General features: G+C 37.3%; 1 protein-coding gene across 1 annotated transcript in view; it reads left to right on the plus strand.

Annotated features, from left to right (window-relative positions):
* The window catches only part of LOC115217035 (DDB1- and CUL4-associated factor 5), a 44,288-nt gene extending 26,152 nt beyond the window's left edge, over nucleotides 1-18,136 (plus strand). The window contains exons 3-9 of the mRNA XM_029786589.2: nucleotides 2,141-2,177; nucleotides 5,597-5,736; nucleotides 9,102-9,231; nucleotides 10,694-10,913; nucleotides 13,246-13,312; nucleotides 14,273-14,391; nucleotides 16,067-18,136. Of these exons, the coding sequence (XP_029642449.1) occupies nucleotides 2,141-2,177; nucleotides 5,597-5,736; nucleotides 9,102-9,231; nucleotides 10,694-10,913; nucleotides 13,246-13,312; nucleotides 14,273-14,391; nucleotides 16,067-18,022 (2,669 nt within the window). The 3' untranslated portion in view covers nucleotides 18,023-18,136. The remainder of the gene's footprint in view (nucleotides 1-2,140; nucleotides 2,178-5,596; nucleotides 5,737-9,101; nucleotides 9,232-10,693; nucleotides 10,914-13,245; nucleotides 13,313-14,272; nucleotides 14,392-16,066) is intronic.
* The last annotated feature ends 259 nt before the right edge of the window (nucleotides 18,137-18,395 follow it).

The raw sequence follows: 18,395 nt of genomic DNA on the forward strand, positions 1-18,395 counted from the left end.
GTTGTCAAGCAATGCCAGAGGGACAAACACACACACACACACACACACACATATATACATATATATATACATATATACGACAGGCTTCTTTCAGTTTCTGTCTACCAAATCCACTCACAAGGCATTGGTCGGCCCGGGGCTATAGTAGAAGACACTTGCCCAAGATGCCACGCAGTGGGACTGAACCCGGAACCATGTGGTTGGTTAGCAAGCTACTTACCACACAGCCACTCCTGCACCTACACTGATTACATCTTTTCACATTTCAGAAGTCACTGTTATTAACAAGAATTAATTCTGCTATGTTAAAAGGATATTTCTGCAGAGAGAGATCTTTGATAAATTTATTATCCAGTTTGGAAGATATCTTATACTTGTAAAGCCAGATGAGAGCACGAAATTAATAAATAGATTTATTTCTATTAAGCCTGGGAGATACAGAAGACAGTTACTTTAATGAAATAGAGCAGCCTGGAATTACAAAAGAGGAGGCTGTTCATGAGCAAAAGATTTCATTTGCATTTTAGTTTACTTATGAGATTGTAAGAATATCAGATTGTCAGAATACCAGATTTTGAGTACTAATCTGTAGTAGAATAGCTTATCATATGTTATAAAGTTAGTTTAATAAACCCATTAGTTTCTTTTATTCTTTTACTTCTTCCAGCCATCTGACTATGGCCATGCTGGAACACCACTTTAACCCCTTAATGGATCAATTATTTTGACATGGCGTTTCATTTCAGAGCATATTTTTTTAATTTCCTTTTTTAATTATATACACTGTGTTAATTACAAAAAAAAGTTTTTTTTATCTTGTTTCCTTTATTTTTTATTATAGAAATTAAAATGTACTTTTACTCATTTGGATTTAAATGAGTTAACTTGGACATTGAAAAAATACATATAACTTAACTATCTTTGATTTTTTATAAGGTGTATTGCTTTTAAATCAAAGGAAATTTTTTTAAAATAAGATAGACAGTTTATTTATAATGATAATTTTTAAAACAAGGAGTTACACACAAAGTTATCTTGCAGACATCACACGTGTATCTGCTTTCTCTTTGAATCTTCTTTCCTTTAGCGTCTCTCTTCTCTGCACATTTTGCACACTGTCTTGTAGGGTTCTTTTTCTTATCACTTGGTGGTATTTCCATGGGGAAAGTGACCAGCTGGGGCAAATCTTGTTGGATGTGGGATCGATGATGGTCTTCCTGGTTTTGTGGGAGGCAATAAGGGCCTATATTTTTCAATAATTTTGGTGATTATTTGCATTCTAAATTTCAGCGGTTTCATAGCAGAAGCTGAAGTTTCCAAAGATGCTTTATACAAAACATAAGCATTCCAGATAGCCAAATCCATCAAATGAAAAAAATACGTTTTTATAATATTTTTTCTTGCGCAAATTTTTTCCATGAGTAAATTCGTAATTGTTCAAAAATGAAACGACACAAAACAAATAAACTCATTTGATGCTAAAATTTAAAGTTGATTTTGGCCGAGTATACTCGTCTGGTTCTAAAAAGATACATTTGCGATGCACGAGTAAACTCGGGATAATCCAATAAGGGGTTAAAGGGTTTTAGTAGAAGAAATCAACCCCAGGACTTGTTCTTTGTAAGCCTAGTACTTATTCTATCGGTCTCTTTTGTTGAACTGCTAAGTCGTGGGGATCTAAACACATGAACATCGGTTGTCAAGCAGTGGTGGGGGGACAAGCACAGACACAAAGACATGCACACATAAATATATACATATATTTATATATGTGTGTGTGTGTGTGTGTGTGTGTGTGTGTGTGTGTGTGTGTGTGTGTGTGTGTGTATATATGATGGGTTTCTTTCAGTTTCTGTCTACCAAATCCACTTATAAGGCTTTGGTTGGCCTGATGCTATAGTAGAAGACACTTGCCCAAAGTGCCACACTGGGACTGAACCTGGAACCATGTGGTTGGGAAGCAAGCTTCTTACCAACTTTTGAAGTGTAAAATATATTTGGGTTGGCTTCTTGAAATTGTAGTTTGCAACAAATGTGTGAAGTTTGTTGCTAAGATTTTACAATCTGTGGTTTACGTGTGTATGTGTTCTCTTCTCTTCTCTAGTAATTACCTGATCTTTCTCTCTCTTTTCACCTGTAGGTAACGATGAATTAGTTGAAGTCCATGATATAGAGAGGTAAGATTTTTGCATATGTGGTACTTCTTTCATTTATATTTAGTTATTTACAAGATGTAGTATCAGAAATATTCTCTAATCTTTTCACCATTTAATTAACTGTACAATATATATTTCTTTACTGCCCACAAGGGGCTAAACATAGAGGGGACAAACAAGGACAGACAAAGGGATTAAGTCGATTACATTGACCCCAGTGCGAAACTGGTACTTTATTTAATCGACCCCGAAAGGATGAAAGGCAAAGTCGACCTTGGCGGAATTTGAACTCAGAACGTAACGAGAGATGAAATACCGCTAAGCATTTTGCCTGGCACGCTAATGTTTCTGCCAGCTCACCGCCTTTTAACTGTACAATATATTCCTTGTGTTTTTCATTTTCAGGACCATTCGTATATTCAGAACTACAAGCATTCGTTTGTCCCAGTTTCCAAGACAATCCATTTTAGAATGATCCTTTTCTCGTAGAGATCAAAACTAAAAATGCTTATTGTCTTAGATTCTAGACCAGGGCCACCAGTCCCTATTGTCTTAACTAGAAGGTGCAGAAATCACTAGTCTTGTATATTAGGAGATTTTACTGGTGCAAAACAATGAGTGTTAAGTGACTATGTACTCTATAGATAATACTATTAACAAACAACTTACCTTTAAAACAATAAATGTTGCTGCACTTTCCCATCATCAGCCTGTAACTAAAGAGCATGCTAGTTTTAGCACGGTTTGACAGTATTACTCTCTCCTCCACTGGTGCCAAATAACATGATAATATCTGGGAATATTCAGAGATTCTTAACTCCTTGTCTGTCCAAAGCCTTTTCATATTTTGTTCTAAACATTCGTACTTGTTTTTAGGCTTTTAGTTAGCCCTGGTTTCATACGTTCTGAGTAATATAAAGCTTTCCTTTCATAAGTCCCATGTTGCTGTGGTAGTTGGAAACATTTGGGAATTTGTATCATATGTTATGCATAGACACCAGGAAATCTATCCTTTGTATCACATGTGATATGCAGGACAGGCAAAGGGTTAAAATATACCTGTTATGAGTGGGATGTTAAAATGGTTGTGGTGATAATGACAACACTATTGTTTTGTATGCCTTCATTTTTGTATTTGGTTTGCAAGATTCTTGATGTGACCTTGTGACTTCAAACAGATTTTGTTGTGTTTATGGTAGGTGTAATGACACTTATGTAATTAATTATTTAACCTTACAGCTAATTGATTCTGTAACTTAGTAGAATCCATTACTTCACTTAAAAAGATATGAACATTATTTTATCATTTCAGTTATGTAAAAAGTGATTATAATTGAGTGGGATTAGGAATTGTGGTACAGTGGTTATGTAATTAGGTTTTTGGATTAGGCTACTTAGCGATTGTATTTGTGTCTCTGGGGAAGGTACATCATTCTGCTTAGCTCAGTCTATCTGGCTGTAAATAGTTGTCTCTTTCCAGCTGCTGTGTTGTTGGAATTAACCTGAAAATTACTCTTAGCATTTATGAATGTACAATTTTTGATAGAAAGGCCTGAGAGTGAAATCTCTGTGGAGATGTCACAACAAAAGAGGCAGGTACAGGTACATCTGATGAGTCTAGATCATATGACCATTGGGGGTCCACATAAGATACTGTTGTTAAAATTTATGTGCAACAAATTGGTTATAGTTTACAACACACAAAATATTTTAAACAATTTTTTTTTAATATAATTTCTTATAATATTTAAAAATAAAAATAATATAGGGTTTTTTAACATCAAATGGCTATGAGAGACTGCTTGAGTAAAATAGGAACCATAGGGAGCCATGGGTAAAAAAGTGGTTGAAAATTCACTTGTCTAGATAGAGATGGAGTAATGAAAGCATTTAAATTGCTTTTAGTGCAGCTGTATAATTTGCCGGCCCTCTTGAGATTGGCCAGGTTGATGTGATTGAATAGACAACAAGACAGGAGAAACAAGTGTATTTGTTTGAGGTAGTTTGTAGTTAGGTAGATTTGAAGAGCAGAGACTGCTGTGGTATGGTAGAGGAGTCAGTGTATGGAAACAGGCACACTTGTTGTTTAGAGGTTGGAGTCTGTCAGTCAATGAGTTCTTCTCAATCAACCAGATGACCTTTTTAAATGCAGTGTTTCATGTTTTTGCAAGTAACAAATGTGAAGGTATTCCATTGTGAAACTCAGTTGAATTTTGAAGAGAATCAACAAATGCAGGTGGCACGTAACCGTGCAGGTGGCACGTAACCGTGCAGGTGGCACGTAACCGTGCAGGTGGCACGTAACCGTGCAGGTGGCACATAACCGTGCAGGTGGCACGTAACCGTGCAGGTGGCACGTAAAATGCACCAATCCGACCGTGGCCGATGCCAGCCTTGCCTGGCTCCAGTGCAGGTGGCACGTAAAAAGCACCCACTTCACTCACGGAGTGGAAGGGCATCCAGCTGTAGAAACATTGCCAGATAAGACCGGAGCCTGTTTGCTTCTCAGATCCCCGGTTGAACCGTCCAACCCATGCTAGCATGGAGAACAGACGTTAAACGATGATGATGATGATGTTTAGGGCTGAAGTATTTTCTGCCATTCAAAGAGAAAGAGGAGACTTTAGGTTACAGTTTTTATGCTGTGCTGTGAATATTACTGTTTACAATACAACTATGGTCTCTATTTCTGAGAGATCATCAGTGATATTGAGAAGAAGAGACTGTAGGAATACTGTAAACAGTTAATGTCTACAGTAAGGGGATAATGTTTGTTGTTGGACTAGAGTTAGGGCTTGGAGAATTTGGTTTTAGTTTATCTGGTGGATGGCTTTATTTGTATTTTGTAAGTTTTCCAAATGATATTAATTAAGTTTCCAGAAACAAAACAGAAATCCTTAAAATAACAGCATAATATTTTTATTCCTTTGCTTAATATTGATTTTAAGGTGGCAAGCTGGCAGCAATGTTAGCACACCAGGCAAAATGCTTAGTGGTATTTCATCTGCCGTTACGTTCTGAGTTCAAATTCTGCCGAGGCTGACTTTGCCTTTCATCCTTTCAGGGTTAATAAATTAAGTACCAGTTGCATATTGGGGTCGATCTAATCGACTGGGCCCCCCCGCCTCCCCAAAAATTTTGTGCCTTGTGCCTAGAACAAAAAAGAATATTGATTTTTTTTTTTTTTAACAAGAAGGTGTTGGCAGAATTATTATTAGATCAGACAAGATGCTTTGTAGTATTTCTTTGATCTCTCTATGTCCTGAGTTCAAATTCTGTTGAAGTCAGCTTTGCTTTTCATTCTTTTGGAGTTGATAAAATTAGTACCAGTTGGATACCATGGTTGATGTAATTGACTTTCCCCACCTTTTGTAAAATTACTGGCCTTGTCCCAAAATTTGAAGCCGTTATTAATTTCTCCGTTAATTTTCTTTGTTCAGTGGTGCAATGATCGATATATTCCCACATGAAGATGCTGTGTACGGCCTTACAGTTGATCCAAATAATAATAATGTGTTTGCTAGCGCTTGTGATGATGGACGAATTCTTATTATCGACATCAGGGAACAACCTGTTCGAGGTAAGCCATTGACTTAACACTGAAAGCTTTTCTTTGTCAGGTTTTTCAGGGGCTCTGGGTTAACTATTGGGTTGTCCGGAAAGTTCGTACCGATTTATAGTAGCTTACCTTTTGACTTGTTTTAGAACATAGTTGATTCCATAAAATAGGATTTGACCCCACCTCCATTTAGAGCACAGTTTAAGCTATCTTTTCATGGAAGAAAGTTTATGTTCCTATAACCTGTGTTAATTCTGTAACCCTTTAAATTGGAAGATAAGAAAGTTCATTTTCAGCACTTGATGCTTTGGGAGCCAGACAAAAATTGCTGCAGCTCGGCTGGGATGTGTCACCCCACCCTCCATATTCACCAGATATTGCTCCTTCGGATTTCCACTTATTCAGGTCTCTGTAGAATAGTCTTAATGGTAAAAATTTTAATTCCTAGGATGACGTAAAAAGATATCTTGATGAATTCTTTGTCATGAAACCACCTCAGTTCTGGGAAGAGGGTGTTTTCAAGTTAAAGGAAAGATGGAGACGCATTGTGAAACAAAATGGTTCATATTTGGTTGATTAAAAATGTAATGGCAAGTATTTATTGACCTTTTAAAAAGCGGCACAAACTTTCCGGACAACCCAATAGATAAGGCTAGTATATTTGTTAATGTTCTATTTGACTTGTAGAATAATTAGGAAAAACATGTAGAGTGGAATGACAGAAAGGAAGGAGGAAGCAGCATTTGCAATGTGTGGATTTTTGTTTTTTAAAGTAGTATGGTATGATTTGAGGGAGATTTGGCTGCTGTTTTAACATGTTGAGCAACCACATAGAAGCTACTTGTTGGCTCTTTATACTTATTTTTTGTGCAGGAGCAAGGTAGGGGACTGTATTTGTGTCCAGTGAAAGGTTATAAAGCTTGAGAAATTTTTGTCAAGTGGAGCGCTAAGAGTACCATCCGAGCATGATCGTTGCCAGAGCAACAAACTGTCTTCCATGCCGGTGGCACGTAAAAAGCACCATTCGAGCATGATCATTACCTGCGCTGCCTTACTGGCACGTGGAAAAAGCATTTGAGCGAGGTCGTTTCCAGTGCCGCTTGACTGGCTCCTGTACAGGTGGCACATAAAAAGCATCATTTGAGCATGGCTGTTGCCAATACCGCCTGACTGGCCCTTGTGCTGTTAGCATGTAAAAGCACCCACTACACTCTCAGAGTGGTTGGCGTTAGGAAGGGCATCCATCTGTAGAAACTCTGCCAGATCAGACTGGAGCCTGGTGCAGCCATCTAGTTTGCCAGACCTTAGTCAAATCGTCCAACCCATGCTAGCATGGAAAGTGGATGTTAAACGATGACGACGACGATGTGTATTAGTTGTAGTTAGGCTATTTTCTACATGCTACTGATACCTATGTAATACAGTACAGCTTGTCTCATGGGCAGTTGGTTGGTTGATGGATGACCAATGTGTTGAAAAAACCTCAGTCATTGGATTATGGCTACCATGTTGTTTGTGGTGGAGATGGTGTCCTTTATAGCTGCTTGTACTGTACATATTCATAATCTCCCCCCCCCACCAATATATGAAAAGCACCTGTGCTGGTGCTACATAAAAAGCACCCAGCACACTCTGTAAAATGGTTGGCGTCAGGAAGAGCATCCAACCACAGAAGCCATACCAAAAAAGATAACTGGAGTCTGGTGCAGCTTTCTGGCTTGCTAGCTACTGTCAAACTCTCCAACCCATGCCAGCATGGAAAACAGGTGTTAAATGATGATATATCCATGTCTATATGTGTGAATATATATATATATATATCTATATATAATTATTTGAGGGAATATAAATCCAAACTTACAGGGAAAAAAATATCAATTTAGAAATACTAAATCAAATTTCACACAATATAATATATATATATATAAAATTAGAAAAAACCCCACCTTTTATCAATTCAAAATGAACAATTTAATTACACCATCTAGAAAATTACATATAATAGAAATATTAAAATTAAAATAACAATAAAATATCAATGATTAAGTAAATTGCAAAAAAAATAATAAAAACATATATAATTGGCAATACATTTTTATTATTTTTTTCGCAATTTACTTAATCATTGATATTTTATTGTTATTTTAATTTTAATATTTTTATTATATGTAATTTTCTAGATGGTGTAATTTAATTGTTCATTTTGAATTGATAAAATGTTTTATATATATATATATACACACACACACACACACACGCACACACACAAAATACACATCACTCTACACAACACACACACCAGGTTACTTATACACATGCTCCCATACATACACACAGGCCCATGCATTTGAACACACACACATGATAGCTTCACACACATACATGAAATGCACATTACTCTACAGAATGCACACACTAGGTTACTTATACACATATACTGGCCCACATAATTTTAAGCTCGCCTACACATACACTCACATGTGCTCACCTCCATTCACACATACACCCTCATACACACCTGAGCTTGCATACCCTAATTCAGCTGGGTCACTGTTATTATCTCTCTTTCACTCAGCCCCTTTCTTCTGGTCCTTTCATCCTGCTGAACCATTTATTCCCTACACAATTTTTTTCCTCTCCGTTTTTTTTTCATTCTCCCCATTTTTTACCTCTCAATTCTGTTGAAAAGCGTAGACTTGAAATGTCAAAGACTTTTCCATTCTTCCTGAGCATCAAACTAATACACCTGCTTGTTGTTCCCTCACCTGTCTTTGTCTTTTGTTTTCTGTAAATTTGAACTATATACATACATACATATACATATATAAAATAGTGTAGCACAAGAGAAATTATTTTTTTATGGTTATATAAATAAAAATTAACAAGGTAAAAGTTTTTATTTTTCATTCCCTTCGAAATTGCTCTTAAATGTGGTTTTGGTCGTTTTGACTGCTTCTTCTAGCATGTAAAATTACCTATTAAAGGTAATTTCTCTTGTGTTTAAATGTACACTATTTTATATTGAGAATATGTTGTCTATTGACTTTTTATACATGCTAGGCCACTGATAGTGAAATTTCTATAAATATTCACTACCCTATATATTTTATGTCTATATATATATATATATATATGTATGTATGTATGTATGTATATATAATCATATGAGGACAATTACCCGCCCCCATAGGACAGTCCCCCTGATGACAACTACCCCCTATGATAATTACCCCCTTGGTTAATTATCCCCTCTCCAATATATTAAGAAGTTTTAAATCATCATCTGTTGTCCTCAGGGGTAAATGTCCTTAGAGGTGGGGGGGTTATTGTCCATGGAGGGGTAAATGTCATAGACTCATATATAATACATGTTTTTATATTTTTAGATGAGTTTTGTTTGGCTGAATACACCTCCTCAATGCATGCTGTGATGTACAATCCTATGGAACCACGGCTTCTAGCTACAGCTAATGTCCGAGAAGGCCTTGGTCTCTGGGATATCCGTAAACCCCGCACGTAAGATGTTTATTTTTTTGTTTTTACCTGATGTTCAAAAGTAATTTTTTTAAAAACTGCTTTGCAGTGTTGATAGTATTTTTGGATAGATATACTGGAACTAAATTCCTGGAAATATTTGTCTATTCCTGGTAATTTTTGTTTATATATATATATATATATATAATATATATATATATATTTATATTATTATTAGTACTGTTGATTTGAAAAATTAGAATGTATAAGCATGGGGCATATACTGGACTGCCTCATGTATATATATTTAATCTAAGGCGTACCTGCTGAAGAAGGCTTTGCCTAGCAAATTATTTTATTGGCTAAAAAATGTCTGAAACTATTGGTCCAGGAGTTAGATGGTAAACGTTTTTTGACCCCCCACCCCTTCCCCCAAGAATTTTATATGGACCCTGAAGGGCCATATAGACCCCAGTTGAGAACCACTAATCTATAAGGTGAAAAAAAGGAAAGAAAAATTCTTTCTCATTTGGAATACGAAGAGATCATTACAAAAAGGAAGCATCTGTAACTACAAGAATTATTTTTGTGCATTTATTACCAAAGCTTACAATCTGTCACATTCCCAAGCTTGTTTATATGTAGCTAACAATTTGGTATGGCTGGACATTGGACTGTTTTGGCAAACAGTACATTTTGGCACTGAAGACAACCCCCCAGCCACCCTACCCCATGCATGCATACAGAAATATACACATAGGTGTAGGAGTGGCTGTGTAGTAAGTGGCTTGCTTACGAACCACATAGTTCCGGGTTCAGTCCCACTGTGTGGCACCTTGGGCAAATGTCTTCTACTATAGCCTTGGGCTGACCTAAGCCTTGTGAGTGGATTTGGTAGATGGAAACTGAAAGAAGCCCATCGTATATATGTGTGTATGTGTGTGTGTGTGTATGTTTGTGTGTCTGTGTTTGGCCCCCTAGCATCGCTTGACAACCGATGTTTACGTCCCTGTAACTTAGCAGTTCAGAAAAGAGGCTGATAGAATAAGTACTAGGCTTACAAAGAATAAGTCCTGGGGTCGATTTGTTCAACTAAAGGCGGTGCTCCAGCATGGCCACAGTCAAATGACTGAAACAAGTAAACGAGTAAAAGAGAGAGAGTAGAGTATACATAGAGGGAGGGAATGAGGGACATATGCATACAAATATAACTTGATGCTCACACATATACAGAGAGAGAGAGAGAGAGAGAGAGAGAGAGAGAGAGAGAAAGAGAAAAGATGGAGGGAACAAGAGAAACACTAAAATGTCTGATGTCCAATCAGTTGAGTGTTGAGTCAATGGTGCCAAATTGGCAGCACCAAAACAGCTGTGCCAAAACGTCTCAGGACCTGTTACAAAAGGGTTAACTGTTTGTTTTTAGCCAGATGGGTTGAATGAATTTGTAGTATCCATCCATTTGTATTTTTCATGTTCTAAGTTATTATGTTTCATATTTTTGTAGCTCTGTGTTACGTTACGAAGGCACCGGTCACCATGTACAGCAAAGTTGTATGAGTGTCCGTATTAATTCTCTGGGAGATAAGATTATTGCTCTCCGTCGTCGATTACCACCGGTCCTTTATAACTTCAATAGTCCGACCCCTATCTGTGAATTTGACCAACCTGGCTACTATAATTCATGTACAATGAAAAGTTGCTGTTTTGCTGGGGACCAGGATCAGGTATCAGTTATTTCTTTTCATTACATTATGTAAATATTTTGTGCTCTTGTAATTTTCTCATTAACTTCTTTGCATCCTACAGTTCTATATTTAAGAGACGAGGAATTATGTACATTATTTACATTTGACAGATATTTGTTCTCATCTTGTTTGTTGTTAAGGCTGATGAAGGCTAGAGGGTATATCAGTCGAAACGTGTTAACAACAAACAAGATGAGGACAAATATCCGTCGAATATAAATAATGTTCTTTGTATCTGTTTTACATAATTACTTAAGGTGACAGAGTTGTTTATGTGCCTGACAAAATCTTTACGTTTTGTGCTCAAATTCTGTCTAAGTTGATTTTTGCCTTTCATCCTTTCAGGGTTGATAAATATCAGTTGAGGACTAGGGTCGATGGTAATGACTAGCCCCTTCCCCAGAAAAATTTAAGTTTTTGTGTCTCTAATAGAAATGATTTTAAATGGTTACTTAACTTACTAGAAACAACAGTCAAACCTCCTTGAACTCAGACATATTTATTATAAAAGGAAGGATTCATTCAATAGTGTAGTCTTATACAACATACTTGCAAAAAATAAGAAAAAGAATGTAATGGTCATGGTTGGAATGTCTTTGCATATAGATCTACTGGACTGGGACTAACCTGGGGCTGAATAAAAACAATGTCTGCTTATCTTAAGATTTCCCCCTCTAGGATGGCAGGAATATTTACTATATATGGATATTGTGTAGTAATCAATTTTTTTTTCTCTTATACTTATTTCAACCATGTTGTGGCACCACCGTCAAAGGTTTAGGCAAACAAATTAATCCTTGTATGTTCTTTTGGTAAAGCCTGGCACTTATTCTATCAGTCTCTTTTGCAGACAAATATGACACAAATGCAAAGACATATATACATATATTTGTGTATGTAGTTCAAATTTACAGAAAAACAAAAGACAAAAACAGGTTTAGGAATAAGCAGGTGTATTAATTTAATGCTCGGGAAAAATCGAAAGGTCTTTTACGTTTCGAGTCTATGCTCTTCGACAGAAAGGAATAAGAGGAAAAAAATGCACAGGTTTCATAAGGTGCAGGAGTGGCTGTGTGGTAAGTAGCTTGTTTACCAACCACATGGCTCTGGGTTCAGTCCCACTGCGTGGCACCTTGGGCAAGTGTCTTCTACTATAGCCTTGGGCCGACCAAAGCCTTGTGAGTGGATTTGATAGACGAAAACTGGAAGAAGCCCGTCGTATATATGTATGTGTATATGCTGGTGTGTTTACGTCCCCGTAACTTAGCGGTTCGGCAAAAGAGACCGATAGAATAAGTACTAGGCTTACAAAGAATAAGTCTTGGGGTCGATTTGCTCGACTAAAAGGTGGTGCTCCAGCATGGCCACAGTCAAATGACTGAAACAAGTAATAGAGTAAAGAGAGAGAAAAACTGTGTAGGATTCAGCAGAGCATGGTTTAATGGTTAGGGTGTTGCATGAAAGAAATTGCTTTTCCAAGTTCAAGAATTAATTTAGTCCTATATATTGATGTTTTCCACTATCTTGGAACATTCCATGATGCTGTATTGCTTTACTCTCTATATTCTGTCACTAATTTTTCACCTCTTGTAAAGTTTCCTTCTCCTTAGTGTTTCTCTTTTTCAATATAACATGCAGTTGCCAGAGCAACAAACTGGCCTCTGTGCCGGTGGCACGTAAAAAGCACCATTCGAGCATGATCGTTACCTGTGTCACCTTACTGGTACTTGTGCTGATGGCACGTAAAAAAACATTCAAGCAAGGTCCTTGCCAGTGCTGCTGGACTGGCTCCTATGCAGGTGGCACATAAAAAGCACCTCTTGAGCGTGGCTGTTGCCAGTACTGCCTGACTGGCCCTTGTGCCGGTGGCACATAAAAGCACCCACTACACTCTCAGAGTGGTTGGTGTTAGTAAGGGCATCCAGGTGTAGAAACTCTGCCAGATCAGATTGGAGTCTGGTGCAGCCATCTTGTTCACCAGACCTCTGTCAACTCGTCTAACCAATGCTAGCATGGAAAGCAGATGTTAAACGATGATGATGATGATGAGTCCTTAATTTTGGGAACTTCATTACTACGTAAAATCTCCTTTGTGTCCATGTACCTCAGCTAAATATTGACTTCAGGTGCATAATTATATATTTATATATCTTAAATTGTCCATTCTCTAGATAATATTATTTTAGTAACACTTAAAATGTTTGTCCTTTGGACAAGTAATATCATAACTCATATTATCTGTCCTCTGGAAAGTAAACCTTTTGTTGTAAATATACATGTTTAGAAGTTTTCAATTTATTTCCATTTTTAGTACATTCTGTCTGGCTCTGATGATTTCAATTTGTATATGTGGAAGATTCCTGAAGACTTATCGAAAAGTAAGTCGTTTTCTATTCAATTTTAATACTTTGAATTTTTGAGTATCCCTGTCTTTTCCTCATAAATGGTACACTGGTTGAAAATAATTTAATTCTTTTTTTCTTTCTCCCCACTATTCTTGGGAAAGTCTTGGGATTTGAGACCTCAGGTACCTTCTCCAAAGGGTGCTATCAGAAGCAACTATCACTACATTTTCCAGCTAGATTCCCAAGCATTGACCGAGACAGATATTATCCAGCTTTTTCATTCTTGGTCTATTCCTATGTCTTCTGACAGTTGGCTCAGCTCGGCTTGGTTTTAAAAATCCATCTTGTGATTCTTGCCTGTAATTCAGTTTCTAAAGATGTAACCTGGTTTGCTGGGCTGGATCTAGCTTCAAATCTCACTGTATTATGTGAGAGGAAACATCTCTTCCTGATAAGCTATATTTATCTCTATATATATAAAGCTGAAGTTGTCTGTGTATGGCATGTTTGGTAGCCTTCAACTAACACTATCTCCTCCAAGACCCTGCGGTGCAAATTGACCAAAATTGAGAGTATGATAGAAGAAGGCTTGCTCTTCCTTCCGTAGAAGAAAAAATTCAAATTGGATCATGTTAACACCAAAAATTATTTATATCAAAAAGGTGCTTTTCTTCTATGAAAATCCCTATTTTTTAGGATTTTTTTACTGTAGTGTCGCCATTTTACGGTATATTTCAACCAGAAAAGAGAATAACAGGCTACATAAAGCAAAATTTTTACTTTTCAAAAATTCCAATTCTAAAGGGTCGAAACAAACCTGAGCAACACTGGGCGATACTGCTAGTTATTCATAAATTCAAAGCCATTTTAGAGTTAAAATTCGGTCGGATTAGTACTTAACAGAGTTATCCCACTTCGTTATACTTAATTATGATTATCATCTTCTAAACGCTACAATTGATATGATTTTTGTTTTGCTATTCTCATTATCAGGGACCTATGTAAACAGAGCTCACATGGTCCTTAGGGATCACCGATCTATTGTAAACCAAGTGCGATTTAATCCATGCAACCATCTGATAGTATCATCTGGTGTGGAGAAAGTAGTCAAGGTTTGTAAATTTATAAAAGATTGTTTTGAAAATTGTATTTATTTACAAATTGACACTTAGGGAGAAATTTGTTCTCTTTAGTAAAAAATAATTCAAATGTATCAGTTATATTCAAAACAGATTTTTTAAAAAAGTTACATCATTATCTTTTTACTGTATTTTTCTGTCTTTTGTAGCTCTATAAATTAGGACACTTTTATAAATACATTTTTCATTAAGAAGCATTTTTTCCCCTTGTGTGTGTGTGCACTTGTGCATGCATACACATACAGGGTGTTTGGGCTAAGTTTGACATAAAAAAAAGCACCATCTACACCTTATTTAGTGGTTGGCATTAGGAAAACATGTCAAGACAAACAGAATCTGGCCGAGCCTCTGGCTCATCTGTTCCTATCAAACCGTCCAACCCATGCTAGCATGAAAAATGGAGGTTAAATGATGAGGATGAGGCTAAATTTGACAGTTTGCATAAAAGGTAAAGAAAACAACATCCCATCCAAAACTTGAAAATATTAAAAAAAATCCAATAATATCAACTAGATTATGGCTGCAAGATAACAGTTTACTCAAAGTAGCTGCCCCTCGGCTTTCACCATGGCCACACGACAGCTCTGGAATCTGGTGCATGTGTTCTCACTGTGTTCTTGGGAAAATCTTTGAAGATCTCCTTGATTCTTGGCCACCAGCTCGACCTTGGTGTTGCAAGCAGAGCAACTGGTGTCTTTCTCGACCATACTCTACACATAGTAATCCATGGGATTACAATTGGGAGAATTATATATATATATATATACGTATATGTATATATTTATGTGTGTGGCTGTGTGTGTGTTTGCGTTAGTGTCTCCTTGTCTTGGTTTGGATTATTGTCGTAAATGGATGTCATTCGTTTCCAATATTCTGCAAAAACATGTCTTGGCCTGGGAAAATATTACCTTACTTGGGCACAGGAAGGGCGTCCAGCTGTAAGAAATTCTGCTCAATAAACTCTGTCTGACCCATTCAAGCATGGAAAAGTGGACGTTAAAACAATGATCACAATAACGTTACTGTTCTTGGTATCATACTTTCTTTAACCGGGTTCAACATAAAATATTCCAGAGTTATCCCCCCTAGTCTTCACACATAACCATGTTTAAAATAGTAGCAACTAGTTGTCTCCCCTTTCGATACCACCCGCATGTGTCTGCCCTTGTTCTTTCATACATACAACTTTCTTGTTTTAAAGTGATCTGACTTAAAACTTCCCATCAAAATATAATGTTAATTTATGCCTGAAGCAAAGGGATTAATTCTTCGTTATTTTGGAAATTAAATGAAACAAAGGCAGTGTATTTCATTACAAATTTGATTACAACAATTCTAAACTCTTTAGGAAAAGGCTTAGTAAAATTTAGTAAAATAACTTTGATATTATTAAACTGATGGTACTTTTCGTACTGCTTGCCTAGCCTGTGGGGTGTGGTTTCATTCAAAGATTAAAATGATGCAAAATGCAATGTGACCAGCGATGTATAACAACATTTGATAGTCTGTTTAATCATGTGGTCATGTGATATATTGATGTAGGTTACTGAATGTAAGGAATGATTGTATAAAATATTATAGTCATGCTTTTAATAAATTGCTTTCCTTTTTATAATTTTCTACTTTATTTTTTGTTTGTTTTAAACAGATATGGAGCCCGTTTTTAATTCCAAGTTCAAATGGTAGTTTAAAAAAAACTTCGAAAATTTCTCAGCCCGAGCGTCCTGTCTACACGCACGAGGAATATATTAATCTAGTCCTGCGCAGTGGTCATGTTATGTCACATGACTATACACACCAATCAATGGAAGAAGACCCTCGTATGATGGCTTTTTTTGACTCTTTGGTACAACGCGAATTAGAAGGCTGGAGTTCCGAGGATGACTATTCCAATTTTTCTACAAATGACGAGGATGAATTTTACGAACGAATGATTCAGGCTCGTGCCGAGCTTGTTGAAATGTCCCCTCATCCCAGTTCGGATGAAGAAGAAGGGGGTTACAGCCCTTTCACTATTGCATTTGCTAGTGTGATGAGCACGAGAGATGCTGACAACTCACAGCATCGGAGCAGACCATTGCGATCATCCCAGTCTCAGAACAACAACAATAACAATAACAACAACAACAGCAACAACAATAACAATAACAACAGCAGTAACAAAACTAACTGTAATGATGATAATAGTAGTAACAAGACTGCTAGTAGTAGTAGTAGTAGTAGTAGTAGCAACAGTACTACTACAACCATAAATACAAACACCACCAGTACAAACAACAACAATACTAACACGAATCTTTCCTCAACCAGTGTAAATTCATCAACATTATTAAATGTGCCGTTAGAAAGTGAGACCATTCCTCGAACTGTGGATGTTGCAAATGGCAGCACTTCGATGCTGGAAGGCCAGCAGCCTAATAACAACCGTAAAAGTATTTCTCAGTTGATTGCCCGAAAGAGAAAAGAAAATGCCAACATTATGTTCAACAAAGCCAGGCATATCTCAGCTGTGAAAAAACGAGTCTGTCCTTGGAACCCTTCTAGTTCGGAATCTGATGATGATGGCAACTATCTTGCGTCTGTTCATGCCAAACTAAAGAAAATGGTGCCACAGACGAGTGCACCTGCCACCACCACAACAGCATCTTCTACAACTTCAGCAGTGGATCTGTGGCCCTCCCGAAACGGTACCGACTCTCAGCAAAAGCAGAAGGCTTTGGCTGATCTGAAAAAATGGAAGGAACTACGCCATCAAGTGAATGCTTCTAGTTACGAATTCACTGAGACTAAACTAATTGCCCAGACTCCCGCTCTGTCCTCCTCCTCATCCTCCTCATCTTCCTCATCTTCATCATCATCATCATCATCATCCTCTTCAACATCTACCACCTCCTCTTCATCATCTTCCTCGTCTTCTTCCTCTTCTTCTTCTTCTTCCTCTTCCTCCTCCCCGTGTCTGCAGGACCGGTCGATGTCCACATCGAAGTCGCTGGTGTCGGTCAGCAGCTCCGTGTCGTCCGCCGTAGCTTCGGCAGAGGGCAAGGGCCATCGGGACGAGATGGAGCTAGGGCCCTACTTGCACAAGGTGGACAGTCAGCCGTGTGCCGCGGGGGACAGTCTGCTGAACAACAAGAACAAGAGCAAGAGCAGCAGCAGCAGCATCGGCAGTAGCAACAAGGTCGATGGCATTGCTAAGTCTATGAGTAAAATCACTGGGAGTAACAGTAGTCGGATCCCTGTTGCTGGGGTGGCAAAAACACGGGTCACCAACAGCTCACACCCATCATCATCACCAGCCAATACTACTTCTTCTAATTTGTTCTCTTCTGTTGAAAACAACAACAACAACAACAACAATGTTATCATTGCTGCAAATAACCATGACATATCCAACACAACCACCGGCAGTGGTAGTGCTGTCAGTACTAGTAACAACATTGCTAGTAGTAGCAGTAGTAGTGGTAGTAGTAGTAGTTCTAGGAACAGTCCCAGTTTTGAACCTGTGTGGACAGAATTCAAGCGTTTCAAGCACAGAGTGGAGCGTGCTCGTCGTAACTATCGGCAACAGAATCAGTTAGAAGTGTCTAGTGATGATGAAGTATGAAATGATAATTGTTTCCAACTTTAGCTTTCTTCTTTACTTTTCTTCCTCCTTTCCTTCTTTCTTTCTTTTTTTATTCCATTTTCTTTCTTTTTTTAGTTGTCTGTCTCCTGTGGTCAAGGAGGTCAAAAAGGTCAACCTCTTGTTTCACTTTTCTACTTATATTTTTCTTATTTTAAGTCTCTTATTTTTGTCATCTTCTTCCCCACATCATCATGTGTATATATGTACTTATATATATATATATATATGTATGTATAAAAGAAAACAATGATATATATATGTGTGTTATGATTTGTAAGTTATTTCATGAACAAAAATAAGAGTACTCAATGCATTGTGTAGAGTGATCATATTTATCAAAATATAGAGTGTG

The sequence above is a fragment of the Octopus sinensis genome, linkage group LG11, assembly GCF_006345805.1.
Source record: "Octopus sinensis linkage group LG11, ASM634580v1, whole genome shotgun sequence".
NCBI classification, from domain to species: Eukaryota; Metazoa; Mollusca; class Cephalopoda; order Octopoda; family Octopodidae; genus Octopus; species Octopus sinensis.